Source organism: Rhinolophus hipposideros, assembly GCF_964194185.1.
Source record: "Rhinolophus hipposideros genome assembly, chromosome: 12".
Lineage (NCBI taxonomy): Eukaryota > Metazoa > Chordata > Mammalia > Chiroptera > Rhinolophidae > Rhinolophus > Rhinolophus hipposideros.
The window spans coordinates 11994608-12018629 of NC_138058.1; the positions used below are offsets into that span (position 1 = coordinate 11994608).

General features: G+C 42.5%; 2 protein-coding genes and 1 pseudogene across 11 annotated transcripts in view; 1 reads left to right on the top strand and 2 right to left on the bottom strand.

Moving 5' to 3' along the window:
* The window catches only part of LIMS1 (LIM zinc finger domain containing 1), a 161419-nt gene that overhangs the window by 104791 nt on the left and 32606 nt on the right, over window positions 1–24022 (top strand). For 2 of the 9 annotated variants that reach the window (XM_081069663.1, XM_081069664.1), the window contains exon 1: window positions 23289–23827. The exons of the other annotated variants lie outside the window; for them this stretch is intronic. In XM_081069663.1, coding sequence (XP_080925789.1) covers window positions 23646–23827 — 182 coding nt within the window. In that variant the 5' untranslated portion in view covers window positions 23289–23645. Of the gene's footprint in view, window positions 1–23288; window positions 23828–24022 lie in introns of those variants that run through there. 9 annotated transcript variants of the gene reach the window in all.
* On the bottom strand, window positions 10057–10776 carry LOC308505665 (proteasome activator complex subunit 2-like; the record flags this gene model as incomplete). The annotated part of the gene is given in 2 exon segments (XM_081068313.1): window positions 10057–10662; window positions 10666–10776. Coding segments are annotated over 2 exon segments (717 nt in total).
* On the bottom strand, window positions 16409–16891 carry LOC308505939 (large ribosomal subunit protein eL21-like; annotated as a pseudogene). The gene has a single exon. The product of its transcript is annotated as a large ribosomal subunit protein eL21-like (transcript).

A 24022-nucleotide genomic window follows, 5' to 3' on the forward strand; every position in this document is an offset into this window, starting at 1 on the left:
ATTTGAGAATCTCAGAAAAGGATGAAAAGGTCCAGTCAGAAGCGTTTTAAGGAATCTTTTCCTGACAGTATTTCCCTGGGGACTACAGTATATAAAACAAAAGCAGTGATGCTGTGTGGTGGTGATGTGAGAAGGGAATGGGCTGAATGGTAGACTCTGGATTCTGGATTCTTCTCCTGACCACCTTCCTCTTATCTGTCCTGTGGCAGCTGCTGGGGCATCTCAGCTCAGGAGAATATGATTGAAAAGCTAGTGGAGGACAGCCAGTCCCCATTTAAGAGTCTGATTTTGGAATTCAAGCATCTCTGTACTGAGCCATCTTCAAAATTCACTGTGCTATACATTGCACCCTGTAGAAAATGAGAGCTTAAATACATATTGCTGAAGAATTTATAGATCAAATGATATGATGTATGGAATTTGCTTCAAAATATTTTATGGTTGAGGACTAGATATAAAGCATACTGACCTTGATTTGATAACATTTGTAGTTATCAATGTGTGCGTTTGATGGGATTCAGTGTACTGTTCTCTCCAATATGTATTTAACATCTTCAGTAATCAAAATTTTTGATCTGTATCACGATGAATTGGCATAAGTCTAACCTTTCCCTCTGATGTAACTATCACATTATAGTTTGACATTTATTTGGGGCTTATGGTAGTTGTGCTCACGCGGACGTCCATGACAGTAGATGTATAGGAACACCCCTTGTGGTTCCCTCTGCTGTCAGCTACACCTGACCTGTCACCTGTCAGCTGTTCCCTCTGCACCTGTCAGTGGCATGTAAACCAAACCAGGATTTCAGCATTTGTGGCTCCGGCATGTGTCATTTTTAGGTTGGTGGGAAGGAGGGTGGATGAGGGATAGATTAGGTGATCTAATCTACAATGTCTACCTGTAGTAATTGTTAAGCCTTTTACATTTTGTATTGAAAAAGAGCATTTCCTTAACATTATTAGAAAGTGAAATTCTCAAAATGTGGGGGAAAAGAGATTGGACTAAGAAGCATGACCATCTCAAATTACTGTTTTTACCTCCATGGGTTAGAGATGGATGTGTCTCGTTTGTAGAACAATTTAAGTTTATTTTGAACAGAATACGGGCCCCTCAAGAGAGCTGTGTAGAGTCTGGGTTAGCGGAAACTGGGTCCAGTATCTGGTATCGCCACTTAGTAATTGTCTGTTGCAAGTCACTTATTTTTAGGTGCTTGAGTTTCTTCATTTGCCAACTGAATGTGATTTGTAAAAGAAAGTGTTTTGATATGAAGATTTAGAGCTACTCAAGAAGAATTTATTGTGTTTCATTTTAAATATCAAATGACTGGATAGTTTCCATTTTTACTATTCCGGAAGCCACACCTTCTTAAAAAGCAGAAAGTTAGTTGCTTTTTGCTTCCTCAATACCTGTTAGTAATTTCTTTTGTTGGAATTCAGTTACCTTCTCTCTCTTGAAGGACACCTTGTTAAAAGTTAAATGCTAGAGCCATGTCAGATGTAAGAATGAGTTATTTCAACGTTTTGCAAAGAAAGTTCTCAGAAAGTATGATGAAATCAAGAAGGAAAACCCAAGGGAGCATGTACTGAGAATCCTTGTAGTTCTGGACAGTTTGTTCTTTGTCAAGTGGTGCCAGACTTTATGGCACAAATGATACTTAGGGCAGAATGAATGGTAAATGAGCTGCAGAAAAACAGGACTTCTCTCTCTGCTTCTTCAGCTTTGAAAACGTGAAAGGGAATGCAAAGTGTTACTTAAGAACTGAAGCAGCTTCTTCTGAGTTCTCTGGTGAGCCCCTGGGGTTGTGGCCTCTGGGCTCTGGAATACTGACTCAGACTGTCTAAATTTACATAGAAATATTTAAACAAAAGGGAAGGTAAACTGGCTTGTTGAGGTTGGTTTATACCCGTACAAGCAGTTTACCTAGAGACAATCTATACCTGTGTAGCTAGTATACAGATTGATTTCTAGATGATGAAACACTGACATTGTCTTATGAGCCATTATAATGTTGGTCTTCTGCTTATACTTGTTTCAGGGTAATAAACTGTACTGGGTGATTTTTCCCCCTTCGTCCATTCCCCCTCCGTTCCCAGAAGCATGCATGCGTCCCATATGACCCCGAGATGTGCATCATGACAGCAGTGTACAATTCTAGTTTTACCTTTGAACTGTTCTTGTTCTGTCCCTTTACTTTTGCCAGCATTTTTGTTAACTCTCAGTAATTGATTTGGTGGGATTTTTTTTTTCATTTATTCTTTTAACACAGAATTATTTCCTTTATTTCAGAGCAGTTTTATCTGAAAGGATAAACCTATCTCTAGAAATAATCATGTAGTCTTACATATATACAATGGATATTATTCAGCTATTTTAAAAAAAAAAGAAATCTTGCCATTTGCGACAAGATGGGTGGACCCAGAGGGTATTATGCTACACGAAATGGATCAGACAAAGACAAATACCATGTGATTTCACATATATGTGGAATCTAAAAATCAAAATAAACGACAAGTAAAACACAGACAAAACCCATAGATACAAAGAACAAACTGATGATTGCCAGATGGGAGGGGATTTGGAGGGCTGAGTGAAAAACGTGAAGGAAGTACAAATCGCCAGTTATAAAAACAGTCACGGGGTTGTAAAGAATAAAATGGGGAATATAGTCAAAATATCGTAATAACTCTGTTTGGTGTCAGGTGGTACTTCTAGACTTATCAGGGTGATCATAAATTACTGTGTTTCCTCGAAATAAGACCTAGCCGGACAATCAGCTCTAATGTGTCTTTTGGAGCAAAAATAAATATAATACCTGGTCTTATATTAATTTTTGCTCCAAAAGACACATTCCAGATGATGGTCTGGCTAGGTCTTATTTTCGGGGAAACAGGGAATGTAAATGTCTAATCACTATGTTGTACACCTGAAACTAATATAATACTGTGCGTCAACTGTAATTGAAAAAACATTTTTAATTACTTGAAAATATCGAAAAATAATCATGTAGTCATTTGTTTCTAATAATTTAGAATATTGCTATCTATAGAAGAGTATAGAAAAGACTGTTGCTTTTATTAAAGTAAAATCATCGCTATCAAAGATACTGTCATTAGAGGGTGTTGGTGCCACTTTAACAACAGGAAACCCCCAATTTGGGGTGCAATGAAGAAGGGAACTTTATTCAGTGCAAACTGCTCACTGTGATAGAGCAGGGCTGTGAGAGCAGCACGGCTATGGAACAGTTCCCTAGTGTTACAGCTCAATTATGAGGCAGCACAGCTTGGCCGTGAGGTGGCCCGGGGGCGACGTCCCTCTCGGGCTAGACAGCTCTGCTCTGCTCTGGTCTGCTCCACCTGCCCTGTCCTGCCCTGCCCTGCCCTGCCCTGCCCTGCCCTGCCCTGCCTTGCCCTGCGCAGGTCTGCTCTGACAGGATGTCTTCCGTGTTTCAGTTCTAGCCAGCATAACACGGTATCCGGTCCTAGGTTGAAAGGGCAAGTGTTCTGTATGACTCAAAGAGGAGCTGACTTACAGAGACAGAAATCCTCACCGTGGGTCCCTGATTGGTCCATGCACATGAGGACTCCAAATGCTCACTGTTTGATTGGTTTTAAAAGCACTGTCCCAATTGTTTGAATGGAGACTCTCTGATTGGTCGGTGAAGATGCTGATGCTCCAATTGGATGGAGTAACTCTCAGTCCTATTGGTGGAAATACTATTCCAAGAACTCCTTTGTAATGGCTGGCTCAGATGGTGGAACACAGTGCAGGTAGACAATTCAGTGCAGTCTTCTTCCGAAGGTGAGGTTTGCATAAGAGGCCCCTGTTCAGAAACGGCTGCCAGGCTCAGCTTTTAAATTTGAGTCCATTAATTAGCCACCAGGAGTCCTTCTTGCTAGGTACCGCCTTTCTCAGGGTCCACAGGAGTTAGACAGAGGGGTTAGATGGCTCTTTTCCTTATATTTAGTCTACATGGTTTTATTAGTTTATTTGAACCATTCTCAGCATTTCGTCATTTCATTTGCTTTCCTACTAGTTTCTAAGCTCTTCGAAAACTCATTCTTTCTGTATTTTCTCAGCTTAGAAATTTGACATGGTGCTAAGTTAGTTTGATGACATTCTTGCTTTCTTATTTATGCCATGAAAAGAGAGTGTTCTGATTTATGCTTCACTGTGTTTGATTAAAGATTTGGGTTAAAGAACTAGATACACAGTCATCCAAGCGCACATTTGCTAAGCCAAAACCCCTGGCATCAGCTCTTTTTATAAAAGGATTAGAGCAGGGAGTCTCCTTGCCCTACAGTCAGGAAGGTTTGAGTTTCATTTGATATTATTTAAGTAACTCAATATTGAAACACACACACGTGTGTACACAGACACATGCACATGTGTTTATACCTCAGTTACAAAAGTAATTGAGTCTCCCTGAGCTCCATGATGTTGTTTCTCTCCCCAAGCCTTTTTCTTGCTTCTCTTTTGCACACTGTTCGTTAGAAATAGTATTTCTTGAAGGTTCGTGGTTGACGTGGCAACTGGATAGTGGCTGTAGCCTGTTTGTGGCAGAGTAGAGGCAAAGCAGCAGGCGGAGAGGGAGGGAGAGATGTCCTCAGGAGTTCTGCAAGAATGAAGAGGGAGGGAAGCAGGCTGAACAAAGACAGCTCATGGGAAGTCTATTAGTCACCGGCCTGTTTTGGGTTACAGACATCCTTCTATCAGGATGTTGGTGAAGGGAAGGGGAAGGATGACTACAGGGCTAGTTTCTGTTCTCTGTTGTAGCAGCTGCTATCTTTCACACAGCACTCAACTTTTCAGTGACTTTCATATTAATTCATCATGCCCACCATCCTGCTTAGTTTTTATATGTATGAGGATGAGAATGAGGTAGATGATGAGGGAAGAGATCATGTATCATCTCTCAAAAGCTCATTTTGTGACAGAAATTGTTCAGAATATTGTATTAGATTTTGAAGTTTGACTGATCCTCCTCTGAAAATGAGGAAACTCAAAAATGTGAGGCAGGCCTTGGAGCTGTCACAAAGCTGGCCTCGGGCCCTCCTGGAGTTGTGCTTTCTGGCTGTGGCAGACGTCAGTGTGAAGTGGTAACATCGTCCTTTTCACCACAAGTATTCTGAGGTTAGAAAACAGGCTGCTAATTCTGTTATTCACAGCAGGAGTAATGACAGGAAGGGAAACACAGGAATGGCCATGACTAAGAAAATGTGTGCAGCGCTCAGTCCGGTAGCGCAGAATACCCCCCAAGCCAGTGTGTCGGCTCATAGGAAATGCTTGAGAAACTTGCAGTTCTTATCATTACCCTCCTTGTAACTATGGAGAGGAGTTGAGAGCTTCCTAAAGGTTCCTTTAGTCTCTTTCGTTTCTTGATAATGTAAATGGGGTGTTTGTCCATTTGACTCTTTCCTGGAGCAACACTTGTGTGAAATTATTATGGGAACCTGGATGGACTGGCCCGGAAACCTCCTCTTGTACCAGACAGTGCTGACAGGAAGGAGCTGCCTGGTCTTTACGGAGGGGTGGGCGCTGCCATATCCTCTGGCCCTGGGTTGAATGATGAGTTCATTTGTGGCCTCTGGCTTAGAGAAACAAAGAATGGGGTAAACTGACTGGGACTCCATCTAACTGACCATTTTATTATGCTGTACTTTTCTTTTTTAACCCACTAGTCCCTTTCCTTCCTAGTTTCCAGTGAAGATCAGTTGTTTTTAAGTTGCCACGTGAGACATGTGCTTTATAGTGGGTAAAGGGCTCAGGAGCTTCTAGGAAGAGTCAGAGTCCTGACTTTAGCTTCTTGTATTGGTCTGGGTTCAATCAGGAGAGAAAAAACACACAGTAATTTGAATGAAGAAGATTTCATATAAAGATAGGATGGTTAACGCCAGGGTAATAAGGGATTGGCTGGTAAGACATGGAGAGAATGCTCAAGAGTATAGGAATAGCAGCTACAAGGAGCAGCTACGACCCCAAAGGAGGAGCTCACAGAATGGCACAGAAGTTGTGGTGCCATGCCACGGAAACTTGCTAGAAGTCTGAACTTGTAGGAGACCCTCCCTCCAGGGTGCCAGAGAAGGCTGTCCACGTGAGGTATCTTATGGGAGGCACTCCACTCCAGAACTGCTGAGAGCGGGGGACGTGGGCATTGTGCTGCGGGCTGCCGCGCAGCAGCAGTGAGAGGCCACCTGCATACCAGCAGGGGCTGCTGCCAGGAGGCTGCCTGCCACTGGCTGCTCTGGCTGCCATGCCTGCAAGAGCTGGACACTGGCGGAGCTCTGTGTGCTGCAGGAGGCTGGTGCCCAACACAGTCTTACACCCAGGAGCCTGCCAAGTGAGCACTGGGGACCAGCATGCAGAACGCTGTCCTCCGGCAGGTCTCTTCAGCGCCCTCTCCTGGAGAGCCCCGGTGCCAGCGGGCAGAGGAGAAAGCGGGCAGTAACCAGCACACCCAAGATGCTCCAGTAATACTCCATCAAGGAAATGAGTGTGTCTGTTTGTAGTAATAATTACTATGCTTTTATATATTATTACTACATTTATGGAATACGTCTTGAGAAGAGCTAAAGGAATTGAGCAAAGAGCTTCCCACCCAACCCTATAAATTGCTTGCAAAAACCCAAATTATCCTGTGACAGATGATGATGAGCTCTATGGGGAGAGAGAAGGGCTGAGGACAGGAGCCAGAAGAAGAGGAGGAACGTGCAAAAGATACCTGGGAGAAGATGAAGCCCTAGTTGTGTGCTGAACATCATTACATGACAGCAGCAGGTGGCCTGGCCTCTGTGGCCTTCTGTCCTTTCCACATCTTTTTGGTCACACTTGGAAAATCTAAGTCATGGTAGCTAAAACAATTGCATAATTTTCTATATATACTTCATGAAATTTCAGCTTAATGAAAGAGAAGAAACCTTTTTTAAAAAATCCTTATCTCAAATATATGGTGATGGAAGGAGAACTGACTCTGGGTGGTGAACACACAATGGGATTTATAGACGATGTAATACAGAATTGTACACCTGAAATCTATGTAAATTTACTAACAATTGTCACCCCAATAAAATTAATTAAAAAAAAAAAAAAAAAAAAAAGAAGCAAGACAATGGAAAAAAAAAAAATCCTTATCTGTTTGTTTTTTGCCTTATTAGCACTTATAACCACTTAACATATTCTATTTTACTTACTTCCCTTGCTTATAGTCTGTGCTTTCCCCTCTACTCTTTTCTTTCCCCAGGTGTACAAAGCAACATAATGATTAGACATTGACGCCCCTTACAAAGTGATAACCCCACCAAGTCTACTACCCCTCTGACACCGTATTCAGCTATTACAGTACCACTGACTGTATTCCCTATGCTGTACGTTACATCCTGTGACTATACATAAATATACCGATATAAATACACACACACGCACACACAAACGATGCCAAAAAAATGACACATTTTAAGAAAGGAAAAAACTGTATTAAAATTGTGATACAATGAATGATACTAGCATTCATTTGATTAACACCATTGTTTGAGTGAACATCATACTACACATTGCTACTATAATTCAATTCTCCTTCAAAAAGTAATACATAGAACACATCTCTTAAAATGTGTAGTTGTTTTTGTGGAATCTTTGGGGTTCTTTCTCAATAATATCATGTCATCTGTAAATAATGACAATTTTACTTCTTCCTTTTCCATTTAGATGCCTTTTATTTCTTTTCTTGACTGATTGCTGTGGCTAGAACTTCCAGTACTATGTGGAATAGAAGTGGAGATAGTGGGCAACCTTGTCTTGTTCCTGATCTTAAGGGGAATGCTTTTAGCTTTTCGCCATTGAGTATGATGTTAAATGTGAGTTTGTCATATATGGACTTTATTATGTTGAGATATGTTCCCTCTATTTCCACTTTGCCGAGAGTTTTTATCATAAATGGTGCTGGATTTTGTCAAAAGCTTTTTTTGCATGTATTGATATGACCGTATGATTTTTATTTTTCATTCTGTTTATGTGATGTATAACATGAATTGATTTGTGGATAAAGAACCAGCCTTGCATACCAGAATGAACCCCACTTGATTGTGGTGTATGATCTTTTTTTTTTTGTTTTCTCCATCCGTGTCATTCTTTTATTTTAATGTGATATACAATAGTTTTATAAGCTTAAGCTGTTCTTATAACAATAATGGTAAGATAAGAAATGCTTAAATAATGCTTGTAATGTAAAGCACTGGTTGATATTTTTAATATATTGCTGAATATGGTTTGCTAATTTTTGTTGATAATTTTTACATCTATGTTTATTAGGACTATCGGCCTATAGTTTTCTTTTCCTTTCTTTCTTTCTTTCTTTCTTTCTTTCTTTCTTTCTTTCTTTCTTTCTTTCTTTCTTTCTTTCTTTCTTTCTTTCTTTCTTTCTTTCTTTCTCTCTCTCTCTCTCTCTCTCTCTCTCTCTCTCTTTCTTTCTTTCTCGCTCTCGCTCTCTCTTTCTTTCTTTCTTTTTCTTTTTTGTAATGTGTTTGTCTGGTTTGGGAATCAAGATAGTGGTGACCTTGTAAAATAAGCTTGGGAGCCTTCCTCCTACATTTTTTGGAGTAGTTTTAGGAGAATAGGTGTTAATTCTTTTTTGGTGAAATTCACCTATGAAGTCATCTGGTCCAGGATTTTTGTTTGTTGGGAGCTTGTTGGTTACTGATTCAGTTTCATTGGTAGTAATCGGTTTGCTCAGATTTTCCGTTTCTTCTTGATTCAGCCTTGGAAGATTGCATGCTTCTAGAAATTTATCCATTTCTTCCAGATTGTCCAATTTGTTGGCGTATAGTTGCTCATAGCATTTTCTTAATATTTTTTGTATTTCTGTGGTGTCAGTTGTCACTTTTCTTTCATTTTTGATTTTATTTATTTAGGTCTTCTCTCTTTTTTTCTTGGTGAGTCTCATTAAAGGTTTGTCAATTTTGTTTATCTTTTCAAAAACCAGTTAACCAGTTATTGCTTTCATCGATCTTTTGTATTTTTTTTAATAGTCTCTTTCATTTATTACTGCTCTCATCTTTATTATTTCTTTCCTTGTACTCACTTTGGGCTTTGTTTGCTTTTCTTTTTCCAGTTCCCTTTGTGTAAAGATAGAATGTTTTTTGAGATTTTTCTTGTTTCTTTAGGTAGGCTACATTGCTATGAATTTCTTTCTTGGGGCTGCTTTTGCTGTGTTCCATAGATTTTGGGTCATTGTATTTTCTTTGTCTCAAGGTATCATTTGATTTCTTCCTTGATCTCATTGTTGACCCATTCATTATTTAGTAGTATGTTATTTAGTCTCTGTGTTTGTATGTTTTTCTTGTAATTGATTTCCAGTTTCATACTACTGTGGTCAGAGAAGATGCTTAATATGATTTTAGTCTTCTTAAATTTATTGAGATTTGTGGCCTAACATGTCATCTGTCTTGGAAAACGTTCCGTGAAAAGAATGTATGTTCTGCTGCTTTGGCGTAAAATGCTCTAAAAATATCAATTAAATACATCTGGTCTAGGGTGTCATTTAAGGCCACTGTTTCCTTGTTGATTTTCTGTTTGGAAGATCTGTCCATTAGTGTCAGTGGGGTGTTAAAGTCCCCTACTATAACTGTGTTACTGTTGATCTCTGCCTTTATATTTCTCAGTATCTGCTTTATATATTTAAGTGCGCGTATGTTGGGTACATACATGTTTACGAGGGTGATATTCTCTTGTTGGATTGGTCCCTTTATTATTATGTAATGTCCTTCTTTGTCTCTTATTATAACCTTCATTTTAAAGTCTATTTTGTCCAATGGAAGTATTGCTACCCCAGCTTTTTTCTTATTTCTATTTGCATGAAATACCTTTTTCTATCCCTTTACTTTCAGGCTGTGTGTGTATGTGTTTTGGTCTGAGGTAGGTCTTTTGTAGACAGCATATGCATGAGTCTTGTTTTTATATCCATTCAGCTGCCCTGTGTTTTTTGATTGGAGCATTTAGTCCATTTACATTTTTTTTTAATCCACATATAATATAGGTCATTTATTTCCCTTCTAGCCCTGGGCTCAGTACATAGATGGCTTCTCTTCACCCTTTGGGTTGACAATTTTCTCCATGTTGTTGCTGATGATATGATAAAGCTCAGCGTAGAAGGCCCTCAGGTCCAACACCATGGCCCTCAGCTCCCCATAGGCTGCCTCATCTCGCTCATGCACTAGGGCCTGATAATCCATTACATGGGTCTCCTTAGAGGCCTTGGCCATAGCATCCCTGCGTTCTGAGAAGTACTTGGAAATTGTTGTCTGGAAGGCTTCTACTTTAGTCTTGACTGCATTCACCCTGTCCAGCACCTTCTCCTGGATTGCCACCCCAAAGTCATTTCCATCCTCAATCTTGGGGATCAGGTGCTGGATCCATGTGATCGCCAGAATACATTTTTCTTTGAGAGTCCAGACTTCTGGCTTAACCAGGGCAAGTAGGACCAGGACCTTCTCATTCCCAGGAAGAAAGCCGCATTTAGGGACTTCTTTCTTCTCCTGCTTATCTGTTTCCATCTCATTATCCTTGGGTAGGGGGTCTGGAATAGGGATGTCCAGTAGTGCCCGGAGAGAGGTCAGGTCAGCCACATTGAAGGAGTCCTCTTGCAAGAGCTGACTCAGGTATATGATTTTCTATGGCAAGAAACTGTAGAGGAATTCTTCAGCCTCTTGGAAAAGATTTTGCCGGAAGACATCCACCTGTTTGCGGGCTACCCCGCTCGGGCGTACCCCACAAGGCTTGGCCATGCTGCTTCAGTTGCTAGATCTTCGGTCTAGTCCATTTATATTTAAAGTGATTATTGATAGGTACATAGTCAGTGCATTTTATTATTCATATTTTTTACCTTTGTTTGTTTTCTCCTTTCCTCTGCTCAAAAAAGTTCTTGTAACATTTCTTATAATACTATACTGGCTTGGTGGTAATGAATTCTTGAGCTTTTTGTCTGGAAAGCTTTTTATCTCTCCTCAATTTTAAATGATAGCCTTTCTGGGTAGAGTTGTCTTGGTTGTAGACCCTTGTTTTTCATCACTTTGAATATTTCTTGCCACTTCCTTTTGGCCTGCAAAGTTTCTGTTGAGAAATCAGCTGATAGCTTTATGGTAGTTTCCTCCTAAGTAACTAGTTGTCTTTCTCCTGCTGCTATTAGGATTCTTCTCTCTTTGTCTTTAACCTTTGCCATTTTAATTATGATGTGTCTTGGTGTGGAGCTGTTTGGGTTCATCTTGTTTGGGGCTCTCTGCACTTCCTGGGCTTGTCTCTTTTCTTGGCCAGGTTAGGAAAGTTTTCAGTCATTTTTTCAAATAGGTGCTTGATACCTTGCCCCTTCCTTTCGCCTTCTGGTACTCCTCTGATGTGAATGTTGTTTTGCTTGATGTTGTCCCAAAGGTCCCTTAAACTATCTTCATTTTTTTTAAATTTGTTTTTCTTTTTGTTTTTCCAATTAGGTGTTTTCTCCTGCTTTGTCCTCTAAATCGCTGATTCAGTCCTCTGCTTCATCAAATCTGCTGTTGATTCCTTCTAGTGTAGTCTTCATTTCAGTTATTGTATTCTTTATTTGTGACTGGTTCTTTTCTACTGTTTCTGTGTCCTCCTTTATGCTTGCTATCTCTTTGTTGAAGTTCTCACAAAGTTCCTTACGCATTCTTATAATCAGTTAACTCTGTCTCTGATTGGCTGGTTGCCTCCATTTTATTTAGTTCTATTTTCAGAGGTTTCTCCTGTTCTTTTATTTGTGACACGTTTCTTTGTTTCCTCATTCAGGCTGCCTCTCTTTGTTTGCTTCTGTGTATTCTGTAGATCTCCTATGCCTCTCAGTCTTTGCTGAGTGGCTTTATGTAGAATGTGTCTTGTGTGGTCCAATGGCACAATCTCCCTGATCTCCTGTGTATGTGTTCCAGGAGTGTCTCATGAGTGTGATGTGTGTGTTCTCCTGTTGTCGTTGAGCCTTGATTGCTTTTGGCATGTCAGTAGGTGGGATTTACTCCCAGGCTGACTGTGAGGATTAGCTACGCCCACAGTGTGTAAGCTGCTGTGTGGGGGCTGACCCCTCAGAGGAGGATTTGCCCCCACGGGCTCTTGTGCCTGTTGAGACCCCTGTTTGGGTATGCCGCTTATGGGGCAACCAGGTAGGGCTCTGGTGTGGTCTGAAGCTGGCCTCTCTGTGTTGTTTCTGGTATATCTTGGTAGGGGCTCCCATGCAGGCCCGTTTCAGCCTTACCTGTTACTAGCTCACAGCTATCTGGTAGGAGCCAGAAAGCTATTACATATGTGGTTGGCTGCTGCCTGTGCTGGTCCTGGAGGTGTGTAAGGGTGAACCAAGGCCTGTGAACCAAGGCCAGCTGCCACCAGTAGTGGGCCCGAGGCAACTTAGTGAAAGGCCCAGGGCCGCCTAGGCCTATTGCCACCTGCTGGCTGCCAGTAAAGGCAGCTGATTGAAAGCCTCTTAGGTGCTTGGGTTGGTGTGGTTGGGCCAGCGATGAGAGTGCCCTCGGAGATGCAGCACTAGCTGGGTGGGGCGGGGTCCCAGGGAATCACAAGACGTACATGGAAATTTTACGAAGTTAATGCAGATTCAGTTTTTAATGCCAGTCCCCTCCCTGCCTGTGACCATTTCACACGTCTCCCTGAGAACACCGCAGCCAGCCACTGCTTACCTCAGCCTCTCAAATCCCCGAGAACTCCCCAAGAGTGGCTGCAGCATACATTTTGGGTTGCTATCCACCACCTAAATCTCCTTGGGCCTTCATGGGCCATGCATTGCTGCAAAAGGCCTTGGTGCCTTTTGGGGAGGGGCCCGCCACTCAGGTGCCCAGAGTGCTGCTGTCAACGCAGCTCTAGGTGGGCGGGGTGGGGTTCCAGGGAGCTAAGGGGTGTGGTCAGTAGTTTCTGCAAAGTCAGTGCAGTCTCAGCTTCCGCACAGGTGCTGGGCCCACGACCACCCCACAAAAACACCCTGAGAACAACGCGGACGACCACCCCACGAAAACACCCTGAGAACAACGCAGACGACCACCCCACAAAAACACCCTGAGAACAACGCGGCCTGCCACCGTCTGTCTCAAGCCTGCAGGTTCCTGAGTGCTGTCCAAGAGACGCTGCAGGGCAGGTCTTGGGTTACTGTCCACCAGCAAATGTTTCCCGGGCCGCCACCACGGGCCATCCACCTGCTGCAAAAAGGCTTCTGCAGCCTGTGGGACAGGGCCAGCAGTCACAGATGTCCCAGCAGATGTAGCATCAGCTATGTGGGGTGAGGGACCCAGGGCGTCACCAAGGTGGTGCACACTCATGAGTCCACCAGACTAATGTGGTCCAGACCTGCCCTTTTGGGGGAGAGCTTAATACTGGAAAGATGGTGCCCTCCTCTAGGCCACACGTGTGTCAGGTTCCACACAGGGACAATGGTTGCACCTGTCCCTCCAGCTCCCGAATCCACACAACTCTGTCCTTACCCACGTGTCCCTGGGTCTCCCACGCTGCCGTCCCTCCCCAGAAACCAGGCGAGTGCCTGCAAGCGCGTCCATGTGCTGGCTCTACAGGAGGGCATCTGAGTTTCCAGTCACCCATTGTCCCACCGAGAAGGGCAGACAGAGTCCTCACTGATTTTCACTGCCAGATACGTGAACTCTTCTTCCTGGCACAGGACCCCTGGGCTGGGGAGCCTGGCATGGGGCTGGGGCCCCTCCTTCTTCAGGGGGGTCCTCTGCCACCTATGTGTCCGTCCTGGTGTTCAGCCACCATCGCTGGGCTTGGGGTCAGCCCGCTTCACGTGTCCCCCCTTCCTACCACTCTCGATGTGGCCTCTTTATATCCTTAGTTACAGGGTTCTGTTCAGCTAGTCTTCAAATGATTCTTCAGGTTGATTGTTCTATAATTTATTTGTAATTTTGGTGTGATCCTGGGAGGCAGTTGGCATAGCGTTTACCTAATCTGCCATCTTGGACCTCTCAGAAAAAAACTTTTTTTTTTTTTTTAAAGATTTTATTGGGGAAGGGGAACAGGCCTTTATTATTGGGGAACAGTGTGTACTTCCAGGACTTTTTTCCAAGTCAAGTTGTTGTCCTTTCAATCTTAGTTGTGGAGGGTGCTGTTCAGCTTCAAGATGGCTCAGCTGCAGCTCAGCTCAAGGTGCCATGTTCAATCTTAGTTGCAGGGGGCGGAGCCCACCATCCCTTGCGGGACTCAAGGAATTGACCTGGCAACCTTGTGGTTGAGAGCCCACTGGCCTCTGTGGGAATCGATCCGGCAGCCTTTGGAGTTAGGAGCATGGAACTCTAACCGCCTGAGCCACTGGGCCAGCCCCAGAAGAAACCTTTTTAAAGTTAGGAAAAAAAAACAACTTTCATTTCTTCTGCTTGATCCTGTCCTATATTTTCAAATGTTGTTCAATGCAGTAAAATATACATGAAAACATGTTCCATGTTAAAAAGAAAACAACTGGCAATGAAATATAAGTAGATTTAAATTTGAAAGGATTATTTTCACTTGACTTGAGTAAAATGTTATTTTCTGTCCTTCCATACTGAAATTCTCATGGTTTTCTTTTATCATTGAGGAAAAAAGATTCGTATAAAGCTTAGTCACAAAATTAAAACTCCCACTGACTTCTACCAGCTTAGCTGAAGGGCAGTGTTCAATGAGATATCCTGGCTGAATCAGAACTAAAATCAGAATGTAATTGAGAAGCAGAAGGTTTGGTCCTTCTGGATGGCCACCACAGCCATAGAAGGAGCTCATGAGTACACCAGAAAGGTTTCCCTGGTAAGCTGGGCATTCTCCTTAAGTCAGCAATCTTAGCTAAAATTATTGTTGTTCTGTACTTGAAATACGTGTCTTTCTGAAATTTGTCTATTTTTGTCAGGGCACAATATATCTTTTTGAAAAGATGTTCAAGGGCGAGAATATATGTTAGTGGGTCACAATACTAATGCCAGAGAGGAAAGATTTGAATAATACAGGAACTGCTACAGAGACATTTTCCAGTGAAGATGTTTAAAAATTCAAGAGAAAAAATGCCCAACCTATGAAAGGTCATTTTAAGAATGGTTTTTCAGCTGACAAAACAAACACTCTGCTTATTTGAGCGACAATGGGGGATCCAGTGAGAGAAAATTTGCAAGAGAGCTAGATTTCAAACTGCAGTGATGATAGTTACATGAGTTCACGTTACTGAGGAGAAAGTCATGCCGACGTACATGAGCTCGCTGGAGCATGTCTGACCTTCTGGGGAGGGAAGGGGCTCCCCAGCTCTGGTCGAAATGGCCTTTTGGGTGTATCACCCCGTACTAGAAGTGTCTGGTCATCCCTATTAAATATTATTCTAAACAGTCATCTTTCAACAGTCCTGTTTTTATTTAAAATCATACGTGAATGTGTATATATATTTTTAGAAAGAATAGAGATCAAAATGTTAGAGTGCTTATTTCTAGATGCAGGAATATGAGTCTTCCGCCTTTTATAAATTTTCTGTAATAATACTTTTGGGCCAAAAGGGGTGGGGAAATCAAACTTATCAAACAAAACAATGCAACACAGTGCTCCTGCCCCATACACATGGGGCTTACAGAACCTTGGGCCGCCCCATTTTTCAAACGATTTGTTCGTTTTCTGCTATTAATGATTTTGCCCTTTTTAAAACTACTTTCTCAATCTAATTTTTGCTGCTTTCTCAATCTAATTTTGTATCTTTCTTTCTCTGGTGAGTTCCCTTCTGTGATGAGAATGTCTTCATGATTGTACAGACAGGGTGGCTAGTTGTAGGTAGAGTCAGATCGGCTGTTCGTGTAGGGCAGGAGGGGGGATCACAAATCTTGAATTCTGTTTTCTCTGCACGTGGTTCAGAATGCCTCTGGATAAAGTAGACCTGGATAAACAGTGTGACAGAGAAAGGGGAGAACACTGTGATGAGCTTTATTCTAGTCTCTCTCCACCTTTCCCAGACTCCGTATCCTTTACACTCTGAAATCTTTTGTGGATGCGGATTGTGGGTTGGGTAATGTTGGAAATCTTTTCTAGAGCTCATCCAGAGTGAGGTACTTCGCAAGAAGAAACAAGCTGCTAAATAGGCTTTTGATACTTGTTAAGTTGGTTAAGATTCAGTAACTGAACTATTTATTTGCAGTAATTTGTGCCTTGGGTGCAGAGGATTTCTGAGCTGCGGAGTCCTTTCGGGGCTGACCCCTGGGGCGAGCGGTAGGGTGCGTGCAGCAGGCGCCCCTCTCCTGTGTGCCTTTTTACCTCCCTGTGGTCTTGGAGAAGGAAACCACAGCATTTTCCCTCAGACACCAGAGGAGGGATTTTTCCATCACCTATTTTACTAGAAGCACTGTATTTTAATTGTTTTTTCTTTTTTTTTTACAGAGGTCTTTTATTTTTTTACACTTATGCCAAGAATTCATAGGGAATGGGTTCCAGCAGCTCAGGCTCCTTTCCATTGGTTCTCACAAAGTGTGCTTCTCTGGGTGGGGCAGGCTGGCGTTTCAGTTGAACCCAGGTACCTTTCTCTTTGGCTTCCTTCTTTTTCTGATCATTTTCCTTTACCCGTTTCAGGAAGCTATCTCGGCTCTTAGAGTGCTTAATATTCTCAATACGAACATTAATTCTCTTGGCAAGAATCTTGCCCTTGACTTGTTTGTTTACAACAATGCCAACCGCATGCTGAGTAACATTGTAGACCCTTCCCGTTTTGCCATGGTAACATTTGTGGGGCATTCCTTTTTGAACAGTGCCCATTCCCTTGATGTCTGCAATATCACCTTTCTTGTAGATTCACATGTATGTGGCCAAAGGAACAACTCCATGTTTTCTAAAAGGCCTGGAGAACATATAGCGGGTGCCTCTCCTCTTTCCCTTTGTGTTGGTCATTTTGACGAATTACTGGAAGATGGCGGTCCCGGCCGAAAAGGAGCTTTAATTGTTGATTTTAGAACTAAAAGTGTGCCTTTCCAGACATTGGATTGTGTTTTACTTATTTTCTTTATGAGGGATATGGACACTCTTCTTAAAATATCACAGAGCTTGGGGCGCTGTGGATCTGGGTCCAGCACCAAAGATAGTCTAACTTTAGGTGACAGAACCTTAGGTGAGGTTCCTTTCAAAGGTGTAACAGTCAGATGCAAATAGCCTTCTCTGGTCTTCGCCTCCTTGTCACTGCCGGACTGTTCTGGGAGGAGCTGGACGCCCTGGGGAGGGCGGTTGCTGCCATACAGGGAGATCATTACAGGCTCTTCTCACCTTCGTTAGGTGATGAAGTTTTTCACTTAGTCTCTTCAGTTATTTCTAACATACTCTGCTGGACTTAAGAGGCTCTTCCCTGCTTTCATCACGATCCCGAAAAGCAACGCCAGTGCAAGCAGATAACAAATGTGCAATTTTCTTCATTTTAAATTTGTTTGAGAAGATGTGCACCTTATTTCTCTCTCACTCTTGCCCCTATTGTAATGAATAATTTCTTTTTGCTTGTGCAGTCAGGAATCAGGAAACAATTTAAACAGACAAGGCAAAATGGTATATTAGTTACAATTCCATTTCCTTTTCTGGCCAGGCTTTGTCTCTTTCCTCACTGTCTGTTTAACGAAAACACCGTGCATTTGTCCTGGAAGCTGGGAAATGAGAAAGAACTTTCCAGCTCCATTATCTTTACTTCCATGTCATGATTGTTTTGTTTTTAGTAGCAGGGGAAATTCAGATTAAATTTTCCACGAATCACAGTGAAAATAATTTATTTTACCATATGGTAATTTAACCGGGCCATCTCAACAATTTGGATACTACCCCAGTGTTCATGGAAACCTTTGACTGACATCGGAGAAGCTTCATTCTGGTAGTTGTTATTGCCAAGTGCTTGGATTAGCCATCCACATACTTAAATCTTTCTGGAATGCTACAAAACATTGAATAGCCTTTTTCCCTATATTAGAGTCCCATGTTTTAGAGACAATTGGTCATAATGTTCAGCATGGGTTTTAAAAACTACATAGATGAAATATTTGGTAGTGGAGCATGTAATTCAGTAGTTGCTATTTGAGAGAATTTTAATTAAAAAATACCAGGTATTAAAAAGTAGATTTTTAATTTTGGCAGCCATGTTCATGATTATGAAGGCTGAGCTCCTGGAAATAGCTGCAGTTTATTTTTGTATGATAGCTCTCAGTAGATTATTTATTTTTGGTTATGTATTATGTCAGGGGTGGAATTTGTTTTGGCTGAAATCATGGAGTTAGCTGGACCAATGGAATCTGAAGCCTGGCAGCGTTCTTTATTGGACGCTAGAATGGTCAGCGTAACATCAAATATGCTCTGTGTGGTCTGGCATCTAACAAGCTGTTAGGTGCACTCAGCAAGGGTCCCAAGTCCTGTCTGCTATGGCCTGAATGTCTGTGCCCTACCCCCTCTCCCCCAGTTCATATGTTGAAGTCCTAACCCCTAAAGGTGATCGCATTGAGAGTTGGAACCTTCGGGAGGTGCTTGGGTTATGAGGGTGGAGCCCTCATGAATGGGATTTGTGCCCTTCTAAAAGTGGTGTTACAGAGATCCCTGGCCCCTTCCACCATGAGAAGGTGCTGGCGATGAACCAGGAAGAAGAGAAGAGAGTCCTTCTCAGAACCTGACCATGCAGGGACCTTGATCGTGGACTTCCAACCTCCAGAACTGTGAGGAATAAATTTGAGTTGTTTATAACCAGCCTAGTCTGGTGGTTTGTTATCGCAGCCTGCATGGACTAAGACACTGCACAGTACATAATGAGAAAATGATTGCTTCAATATGTGGTAGGGTGTAGGATGCAGACGATGAGAAAATGTTAAGTTTGTGAAATATAAATTCCTCTACTTTGGTGGATTTAAGGGATGTTTGGGGTTCAGAGGTGTCCTGTGGGATCTCCCAAAGACCCAAATTAGCCATGGTAATGAAGAGAGTTTATCAGATTATAGAACCTCTTGAGAAGAACCCTTAAGGAATCACAGGCCTTAGGAAACTCTAGTCCTTCAGCAAAAAATACGTAACAGGCCTTCTGTTCAAATGAGAATGGCTTGTTTGGTAATTTTTTTTTAAACAGCCTCCCAACCTACTTCATGGGGCTATTTGATGCCACTGTAGTGGGACTAGTGGTTTCAATCAAGGGAGTTCAAATAAATATTTTTCTTATGCGTTGTTTGTATTTGTTAGAGCTATATTAAGTGCCAAAAATGGTTTAAAAGTACCCAAATGCCTGGATATAAAACTTGAGCAATGGTGTTTATTTGGCCTCAAATTACCCTCTTGTCCTCTTGGAAAAATAACACATTTCTTTTAGCTCTGCTTTATGGTAGTTGGATAAGAGAAGCGGATGACCAACTGACACCCCTATACGAGGTATGATCACAAAATACGGTGAATGTTTAAATAAAAAAATGTATTATAGTAAAATACACATTGCTACTAATCCCCCTCTAAATACTCCCCCTTGCTTCCAAAACACTTAGCCCATAGTTCTTGCCACTTTCTGAAGCAGTTCTGGAAATCCTCTTTTGGAGGATTTCTTTACTTCATCCTCCTTCGTGACAGTGCTTCGTGTCACACATGGCTTCTGGTACGGCAATTTCTGTCAAATAAAAACATTATGGTGTGCCCTCATCCACCTTATTCTCCGGATCTAGCGCCATGTGACTTCTGGCTCTTCCCCAAAGTCAAAATGACCATGAAAGGTAAACGTTTTGAATCAATTCAGGACACTGAGGCAGCCACAACAGCACAACTAAAGACACTCACAACTCCAAACTAAGAGCTACTTCAATGGCCTTCAGTGGGTAAATGGTTAGACAAGCTATGTGCATACCACGGAATACTACTCAGCAACAGAAAGAAGTAAGCTATTGGCGTGTGTGTGCGTGCACACAGTCAACTTGGGTGGCTCTCAAGCGCATTATGCTGAGTAAGAAAAGCCAACCTTCCAAGGCCACATATTGTATGATTCCATTTATGTAACTGCCTTAGTTAGTTTGGGCTGCTGTAACAAAAATACCATAGACTTTATGGCTTAAAGAACAAATAATTATTTCTCAAGGTTCTAGAGGCTAGGAATTCTAAGATCAAGGCCCCAACAGATCTGATGTCAGATAAGCGTCTATCTACTTCCTGGCTTATAGACAGACAGTTACTCTGGCTGTGTCATCACGCGGCCCATGGAAAGTGATCTGTGTCACTTCTTATAAGAGTATTAATCCCATCATGAGGGATTAATGTCCCACTCTCCTGACCTAATCTAACCCTAATCAATTCCCAGAGGCCCCATCTGCAAATACCATCACATGGGGGATTAGGCTTTCAACAGGAATTTTGGAGAGACACATTCAGTTCACAGCAATAACATTCTCGAAGTTACAATTACATAGATGAAAAACAGATTAGTATTTCCAGGGGTTAGAGATGGCAGGGTGGGGAAAGGGTGGGTGTGACTATCAGATAACATGAGAGAAACCTCTGTAGTAATGGAATAGTTTTATATCTCGATTAGGGTGGTGGTTACATATATCTACCCTATACACACAATGTACCAATGTCAGAATCCTGGCTTTGATATTGTACGATAGTTAGGTAAGATGTAATCACCGTGGAAAGCTGGATAAAGTATACACAGGACTTCTCTGTACAATCTTTGCAACTTTCCGTGATTCTGTATTTCAAAATAAAATTTGCTGTTCTTTCAGATTATTTCGAATTCCTTGGCAGATAAGAGACTACATTGTGTCTTTTATTCCTGAACCATTAGCTTTTTCATAGTTTAACTGTTCTGTCTAGTAGAAATAAGACCAGTTGTTACGAAGTAAATAAGATAATTAGTTACATTTTTAGATCTGCTGACTCAAAGTGCTTAGCAGATTGGCAACTAATTTTCTCTTTCATTGTTTCCATGGTTTGCTAGATCAAGTAGATGGATTATTAACCCCAGTTCCTCATCAACAAATAATTATTGCATACCTGCTAAGTGATGGGCTCTATTCATGATATGGGCATGAACAAGACAAGCTTCCTACCCTCCTGCAGATGACGTGTTTGGCATGTGAAGTGAGGGAGGCTAAAAGAAGGTAGAGAACTTGTCCCCTGCCCTCGGGGACTCTTCCGGTACCTGCTTCAGTGTTCTACTCTGCACTTTGATATCTCTCAGTAGCATTACCTCAGTGTGGGCAGAATAGTTTGGATCTGATGATGTTTCTGGCAGGAGAAGGAATATGATTTGCATTTACTGGACCTAATACGGATCAAGAACTGTAGACTGTTGTAGGAAAACAAAGGCATAGAGCTTCTTTCCTTAGGTGTGGAGAAATATATCAGTTACTGGAGGCACTGATACAGGATGCATTTTATAAAGAGATAAACAAACAGAAACATTGGAGTCAGGTGTCTGAATTTGAATTTGGGACCTCCCACTTACTAGCTGTGTGACTTTAAGCAGGTTACTTAAGCTCTCTGAGAAGGTAATTATAGTCTTGTTTATTTTTATACAGGGTAAATTAACTCTATATGAAAGCTAATTGTAAACTGGCAAGTGGGAAAGATTATTGTTGAGAACAGAGGGCCGTGGGACTCCCTTGCTACTTTTTCACCATCAAGACATTGTCTAGAATCTTTTCCCTGCGGAGAGCACGTCCCCATGTTCATGGACTTGGTCTCAGTACACTGAAATAGGAAAGTTTAAAGATAATTAAAATAAAGATTGCGTTTTAGAAAGAGGAGTGTCTTAGGAGAGGTAGAAATGTGAATAGAGAAAATAGGTTAATAGAGAAGAAGTATTCTGGGCAGGAGGCTTGGATGGCTCCCCTCTTCCTATCATGCTACCCCTAACTCAGTGCATTGTGTTTCTTGTGTGTGTGTGTGTGTGTGTGTGTGTCCATCTGTGTCCGTGTCCCCTCCGTGTCTTGCTTGCTCCCCTCTATATTCCACATGGTCATTGTAAAACAAGCCTTGAGGTTGTTTCTTTCCTATTTAAAAATGGTGAGTCTCTTGTTCCATCAGCCACAGGCTTTGTGCCTCGGCCGGATCCGCAGCCTTGGAGTTCCGACCTGTACTCTGAGATCACTGGGCTTCAAAGTGGGAAGCCCAGACCTCATTTTCTGCTTCTAGTCCTAGTTTTACCCTTTTCTAGTCAACCTATTCTGCTCTCCAGTAATTGTGTTTAACCATTTTTTTTACATAGTAATTAACACCTGAGGCTCTAGAGCAGGGGAGTCCAAATTTTTTTCAATGGTTTTCACCAAGGGCCATATGCGGTAAAATACACAAACAGCCGGACCACTCACTCGAGGTGAAGTACGTATTGCCTCACCTGGTTTATTTAAGTAAACTAAATATATTTTTGGAATTTGCTGTGGGCCAATTAACAATGGATTGCAGGCTGCAGTTGGCCCGCAGGCCGCAGTTTTGACGCCCCTGCTCTAGAATTAGACCACCGAGGTTTAAATCTTGACTGCACTGCTTATGTACTAATTATTCAACTAATTTGTGCCTCAGTTTCCTTATCCGTAAATAATACCTATCTTAAAGGAATGTGATAGTAAGCACTTACTAACACTTAGATATCGTTATTTATAGTTATTACTTCAGAGTCTCCGCTGCATTTTGTCTCGCTGATGACAAAATGGCTCTCCTATCTTTCGTGTGACCTATCCTGCTGGTCAGTGTACCTTTTACCTATGCTGTAGATTTTCTTGCTCAAGTGCCCCTTGTTACCTTGATTTTGGTGGGATGGCGCATTGGTGCTGAGAGCACTGGGACTTGAGAAAGCTTCTGAAGCCTTTTATTACCCGTGATCCTACATCATCATCTTCATTGCTGACACTGTTATAAGACCTGTAATGTGGCAGAATAAGACATGCCAGTGGCATCCTTAGTCCTGAGAAAAGACCAAGAAATAGTGGCTCACCTGTTACAGGCTTAGCTGGAGGTCAAATAGAAAGAGTTCTAACTAATAAGCTTCGCTCTTTCCTATTACCTCCTGCGTCCGTTCATTGAACACATTATTGACTTCGTACTGCGTCCAAGGGTCAGGATAAATAAGTCAGACGTAGCTCTTAATTTTACTGACTCACAGGGCAGCCATAGGGCACATGCGTGACCTGGGCACCGTGGTGCCCCTCAGAGTGTGTCAGCAGTGCCAGCCTCACCGGGAGCTTATCAGGGGCCCCAAATCCCCAGGGGTGTTTTCCACGCTCTCCAAGAGCTGCTTATGCCCACTGAAGTTGAGAGACAGAATGTTCATGTTGTTGCTGCCCAGCGACAGGCAGCCAGGGCATGTGGCTGTTTCTTCTCTTCGAGGCCTGCCAAGCTGGCCATTCCTGCAGCAGCGAAAACAGACACAGTCCACCTGGAAGGCTGCTTGGCAAAGACTGGGTCACGACTTTGTGGAATATTCTCTAGAGCTCCCAAAACGCCTCAGTAACCCAGGACTGTCAGGCCAACGGACTGCTTTCTGCTGGAGCTCTTAACGTGAAGGGTCAGGAGCGACCCTGGCGAGCCTGGGGCTGACGTGTGTGGGCACAGTGGGAGTGACCCTGGCAAGGAAGCGGGGGAGGCCTGGACATTGTTTCTCCGTCTCCTGTCCAGCTGCTTTCAGCCCTGGGCTCCCAGCTCGCAAGCAGCAACAATGGCGTTCCCAGGCAGGGTGCACCCCTCTGTTATCCCAGAGAATGAAGAAATCCCCCAGACAGCCCTGAACGGTGTCCACCAGGCTAATGGAAGCGAAGACGAGAGGGCCGTGTCTAAACTGCAGCGCAGGCACAGTGACGTAAAAGTCTACAAGGAGTTCTGTGACTTTTATGCAAAATTGTAAGTGTGTCTCTCCTGGAGTTCCCCTCTTCCAGACCTAGCCTTCCTGGGCTTTTAGTTCCCCAGCCATTTGCGGCTTTATTTCTTTGGCTTTCAGCAGGGGCTTTCCAGGGTGATGCAGCATATTCCAGCAGGCAAGTAGGTTGCCTGGCCTTGGAAAACTTCTGCTGGATGAAATGCTGATGTGAAGGAAAG